At 34.2% G+C, this 5860-nt stretch overlaps 1 protein-coding gene across 1 annotated transcript in view; it reads right to left on the bottom strand.

Annotated features, from left to right (window-relative positions):
- Positions 1 to 5254, bottom strand: part of LOC114454311 (crystallin J1A-like) — a 6760-nt gene extending 1506 nt beyond the window's left edge. The window contains exons 1-4 of the mRNA XM_028434673.1: positions 5201 to 5254; positions 4372 to 4438; positions 2964 to 3143; positions 1060 to 1161 (exon numbers count right to left, since the gene is read on the bottom strand). Coding sequence (XP_028290474.1) covers positions 1060 to 1161; positions 2964 to 3143; positions 4372 to 4438 — 349 coding nt within the window. The 5' untranslated portion in view covers positions 5201 to 5254. The remainder of the gene's footprint in view (positions 1 to 1059; positions 1162 to 2963; positions 3144 to 4371; positions 4439 to 5200) is intronic.
- Between the last annotated feature and the right edge of the window lie 606 nt (positions 5255 to 5860).

Here is a 5860-nt window from a genome sequence, read left to right as displayed (position 1 = left end):
AACAGATAAGATGACAAAGATACACAAGGACAACAAAGAAATTTACGAAATTACAAAAAAATGCACTAATAACTCAAAAAACAAACATGAAAGACTTGCTGTAAAAGATATAAAAATTAACTAAAAACAGACAAGAGTAAAAAGATACACAAGAATAACTGAGACATTTACAAAATTACAACAAAAATATACTAAATGACTATAAAAACATGAAAAAAATGCAGTAAAAAATGTCAAAAGACAACAAAAAACACAATATTAACTCAAACAAACATGATTACAAAGATGCACAAGAATAACAAAAATATTTACAAAATTACAGCAAAAAAACACTAAATGACGTAAGAAGTATGAAAAACTTTCAGTAAAAGACAAAAAAAGACAACAGAAATACATCAAATGAACTAAAAACAGACATTTACAAAATTACAACAAAAAATCACTAAATAAAAACTTTCTGAAACACCCAAAAAGAAACACCACAGAAATACAAATAATGAACTAAAATCAGACAAGATGACAAAGATGCACAAGAATAACAAAGACATTTAAAAAATTAAAACAAAGATGTACTAAAAGACATTAAAAATAAAAACATGAAAGACTTGCCATAAAACACACAAAAAGACGACCGACATACATAGAATTAATACAAAAATATATCAAATGACAACAAGAATACACAAAATTAACTAAAAGTGGCACAGGATGACTAAAAACACACAAAAACAACAGAAATACACAACATTACTCTAAAAAGTAAAACACAAAAACAGCAGAAAAGTGTATAAAAACACAAGAATGTTCTGATTGGTTATTATTCTCATGCTGACATTAATGTTGATCATGTGACCCTCAGGTCAGACACAATCACATGTTTGTGCTGCTGTGTGAAATTTGTCCGTCTCTGGTCTGGAATATTAGGATAAAGGTCAGAGTTTCTGAGGATAATAAAATAGAACTCCATATATTGTCGTTATCATGTATTAAGAAGAGCTTTTTCACCCTGTGAGGCTGGTCAGGCAGATTAGAAACATTGTTGTAGAAGAAGAACTTTACCGCTTCCTTTCTTCCTGTACGGATCATTGAGAGGCAGATCATACACGGTTCCTGGTCCAAAGAACTTGTAGAAGCGCCTGGTCAAGTCTTCCACGTTAACATCTAACAAAACATGGAAACGCTCCAAGTTATGATTTTCTGCTACAATACCGTATATACACCAAACCTGCATTAAAATAGTACATTTTAATGCATTTTCAAGTGTCTGCTTGAAGTTTTTGAAGAGCAAATAAATACAGTTTTGAAAATTAAGATAGCTTTACCAGCTTTCCTTGTTATCAACCAGCAAGGTTAGCAAAAAGCTAGCTAGCTAAAATGCTGCTTTTTAGATCATTTAGCAGCTTTTTCAGTCAAAATAACAACTTGTGTTGTTTACAGAAAGAAGATAAAACAGTTGTGACCCAAAAAGCTTTGTGACCGCAGTGGGCGACATTTCCAACTCTGAGGTTTGGTAGCAGACAGTGAAGCAGAGAAGAAGAGATCTCTTAAGGGGCCTTAACTCCCCCCTTAAACAGTACGTTGATGCGCTCTGGTGGCTGAAGTCAGCGAGTAAATCATGGACTGTTAAAGGATTCCCACCCAATAGGACTTCTATCATCAGGCTTTGTGTGTCTTCAACAGTCCGTGATTCATCACTAACTTCAGCCACCAGAGCATGTCAGCGCACTGTTTAAGGGAATGTAAAGGACCCTTAGGAGAGCTTTTCTTCTCTGCTTCATTGTCTCCTATCAAACCACAGAATAGGAACTGTCACCCCCTGCAGTCACAGATTTTACTGTTTTTTTTTCTCTTTCTGTAAACAAAAGAGGTTTACATCGACATCTTTAACTTTTCCTGAATGTTTAGAGCAACAACACGCAGCACAAGTTGTCATTTTGACTGAAAAAGCTGCTAAATGATCTAAAAAGCCTCTAAATGATCTTAAAATCAGGCTGAATACTTCATTCCAATAGAAAACAATGGGATGTTTACAGGCAGTGGGGCCGTGTGACATCATCAATCACGTGATTTCAAGATGGAGGAACACAGGCTCTAAAACTGTAAAGTAGTCCCATTTTTAAATGGTAATTAAATGAATATGGTGCATCACATTTCAATGTCGTTTCTGTGCATTTTTATCCACTTTCAAGACATGTTCAGCACTTATAAACCCTTTCCACCATTTTTCCACCTAATGTCACATATGTTGACCCATTATTGTCATTTTTAACCTCTTTTCACCATATTTCATGCTTATTTTGGCCAATTTAACCACATTCACCATTTGTCATGCCCATTATTTGCCAGTTTAAACTAATTGTTCCTACTTTTTTCTGCCACTTTTAAGTCAATATTGACACTTTGATCCCTTTTCACCACTTTTTATGTACATTTTTGCCCACTCGAATTTGTAACTTTCAACCAATTTCTGTGGTTTTTAAAATCCCATTTCACCACCTTTTACACCATTTTTGGTCACTTTAAAGCCATCTTTATTTGTGATTAAAACAAGTATTTCCATCTTTAAGATGACAATAATAATAATAAACTTCCTGGATAACAGTGGATATTATTCAGATGAATAAATAAATGTAGTTATCACAGATTCATAGAACAATGAACTATCATTTTGCTGACTTTATGGATGAACCCCAAAAATCTCTCCCCTTTATTCCCCCTTATAGATGACCCTGTCTCCACATGACTGTTCTTCAATGTTCATGTCTGTGTTCAACCACCTTCAGCAACAGTGGGGTCCCCGGTATCTGGAACCTTTATTTTGGGGCCCGCTGGCTAATAAGGTTGAGAACCACTGGTTTGAAGGACTTCCATGTGTTTTTCTCCCTCATTAAAACATATAACCTGGTGTAAACTTGAAGTGTAAAAAATGGAAGTGATGTAGTAATTTATCTTGATGTTTCTACCTCCATGTTGGCTCAGTGACTCCAGTAAAACGTATGCTTGGTCTCCATAGCAGGTCTGCTCTCCTGTTGTCCTGCGATAGAAAGGATTTGCTGACTGGGGTCTAAACTCAGGACATGGTTCTAGGTCAGAGAGAACCTCTTTGAGACGCTCCTGGTTGTAGATCCAGTGCATTGGCTGAGCTGGTTTAATGGGAACACACCAGAACAAAAATGTGTCCTTTAAAAACACTCAGATACACATCATGTATGACAGTTGTGTAAGTAGCCCACGTTAGATAAACATGTTTCATAACATAATGCGTTGGAAGTGACGAGGCCCCGCCCCCTTTGTGTTATCAGCATGTGCAGATGCGGCTCCTGAGTACTGATAGGGGCTCTTAGTACGACAAAGGAACACTGGAAATGATCATATATGTTTCCAGACGTTGTTAATGTTAATGTAGAGATCTACAGAACGATCAACATGAATTCACAGCACGTGGGACAGTATGGGCGCATGCAAAAATAAACAGCAACTTTTTTGCAACATTTAGCATCAAACCACATTTAAAAAATGTATGGGAATTTTTTAATGTTACTTTTGACCAGATGTATAGCACATTTTACCTTCTTTTTTTTCTTGTAAAAATATAATGCAAATGTTAGCTATCATTTAGGTGCTTCTGGTGAGTTAGCTAAATATTTAGTTTGACCCGTGACATTTAGATTTAGATTTAAGTTTAACATTTAGATTTAAAATTTAGATTTAACATTTAGATTTAACATTTAAATTCAACATTTAACATTTAGATTTGGATTTAGATTTAACATATAAAATTTAGATTCAACATTTAGATTTCGATTTAACATCTAACATTTAGATTCAACATTTAGATTTCGATTTAATGTCTAACATTTACATTTAACATTTAGATTTAAAATTCAGATTTAGATTTAACATTTAGCTTTTAAGATTTGCATTTAACATTTAGATATAACATTTAGATTTCGATTTTTACCATTTAGATCTAAAATTTACAATTTACATTTAACATTTAAATTGAAATGTAACATTTAAATGTGATATTTGTCATTTAGATTTCACATTTAGCATTTAGATTTAGATTTAAAGTTTATATTTAAATGTAATATTTAGATTTAGATTAAACATTTTGATTGAACATTGACATATTTTTATGAGAAAAGTAAATATCACAAATTTCACTAATATTGCTGTGAATCTGGTCAAATGTAACATTAAATATTCACGTAAGGTTTTTTTAAACATGGTTTGTTGCTAAATTTTGCTAAAAGTTGGTGTTTATTTTAGCATGCGGTACTTTGCAATGTCAGAGACGTGTTAAACGTGTAACTATATCTGTACTATCTATAACTAAATGATTATTCTAACACACGTCGTCCATCTTACCTGCTGCGTCTGCCACTGCCGCCCCAATGATGGCCCCCACGGCTCTGTCCGCCACACTCAACGACATCTGTTTTTATCAAATACACACAGAAGAGCAAACAACAAGGGATGGATTTGATTTCAAATCGAACCATTATTATTATTATATAACCATTATCTTTGAAAACATGCTCCCACCAGGCAGGACCGAGTGCCTGTAAGTTCCATAAGAATGAGTTATAGGTCAGCGTAGTTGGAGAGTTTAACGTAGACAGTGAGTGGGAACGTTAGTAGACTCAACAATGGATACAACATGTTGTCATACAGAACTTTATTTTGGAAGGAGAGTTAACAGTGTTTAAAACAGCTGATAAAACCATTTGTGCAATAAGCAGGTAAGTTTCAGGGTCAATGACATTTCTTTTCATTAAAAAAGGTTTAAATGCATAAAAAGATACCAAATATGATGTGTTCATTTTGATTAAAAAGAAGAAAAACAACGTACTTACTAAATAGTGTCTGTAACTTATTCTGTTATTCATGACTACTGTTTAGAAAAAAAATCTTTAAAATTACTCTAAATCTATTCATATTAATTTTCTGCCTTATTTCAGTTCTATTTTAGTCCTGTATAAGATTCATATGTATTTCTATTTTTATTTCCATCATAATATTCATGCAAACCTTGCCCGATGATGAACATTTCATGGAATATCATGCAGTGAAAAGACCCATATATGTTAATGTGTGTATGATGAACTAGTATTGCTTATTAATATGCATTATCCTTGAAATAAATAAATAAACACAGTATTTAATGTTACAATAATGTTAAACACAAACTTCTTACCTCAACGTCTCAGTCTGCAGTTACACAGGTTGTTGTTTTCTTAGTGGTGCACTTTTCTGAGTGTGGGAGGAACCAAGATCCCAGTGATAAAGTGATTAACCAATCACAACGACAGAAAAAAAAATGTCAACTTGCACGAGGCAGAGGTCAGAGGATGATGTGTAAAGTAATATTCTGTAATGTGCAAAGAAACGGTTTGTTTGACGTGTTCTGAAAGTGGAGGGTGAATAGGTAATGACTGGGGTTGCAGGTTCTCATTTTTTACCCTCCATCAGGAGCTCAACGATGTCGTTTTTGTTCTCAATGGACAACAAGGATGTTTGAGATACACTGTGTGTACTGTACTATCGATTTACTCTGATCAAATAACACTGATGGCATTTAATAAACATTTAAGCCACTTGTGTCAAACTCAAGGCCTGGGGGCCAAATCTGGCCCTTAGAGCAGAAATGGGGCCACAAATCTGTGTTTTTCCAATCCAGGGGGCCACATTGTCAACGTTCACGACAGCATTGGGATTATTTACTAACCTGGGCATTAACACAGGAAAGAACAAAGGCTTTGCGTGTGTTTTTGTTGGTTTTTTTCAGAAAAAATGTTCTTGTGTTTTTGGAATCATTCTGTGCGTTTTTGCTCTTCCCAAGTGTATTTTTTCTGTA

This window comes from Gouania willdenowi, chromosome 20 (assembly GCF_900634775.1).
Source record: "Gouania willdenowi chromosome 20, fGouWil2.1, whole genome shotgun sequence".
Classification (NCBI taxonomy): Eukaryota; Metazoa; Chordata; class Actinopteri; order Blenniiformes; family Gobiesocidae; genus Gouania; species Gouania willdenowi.
This window is presented reverse-complemented; position numbering and strand designations above follow the sequence as displayed.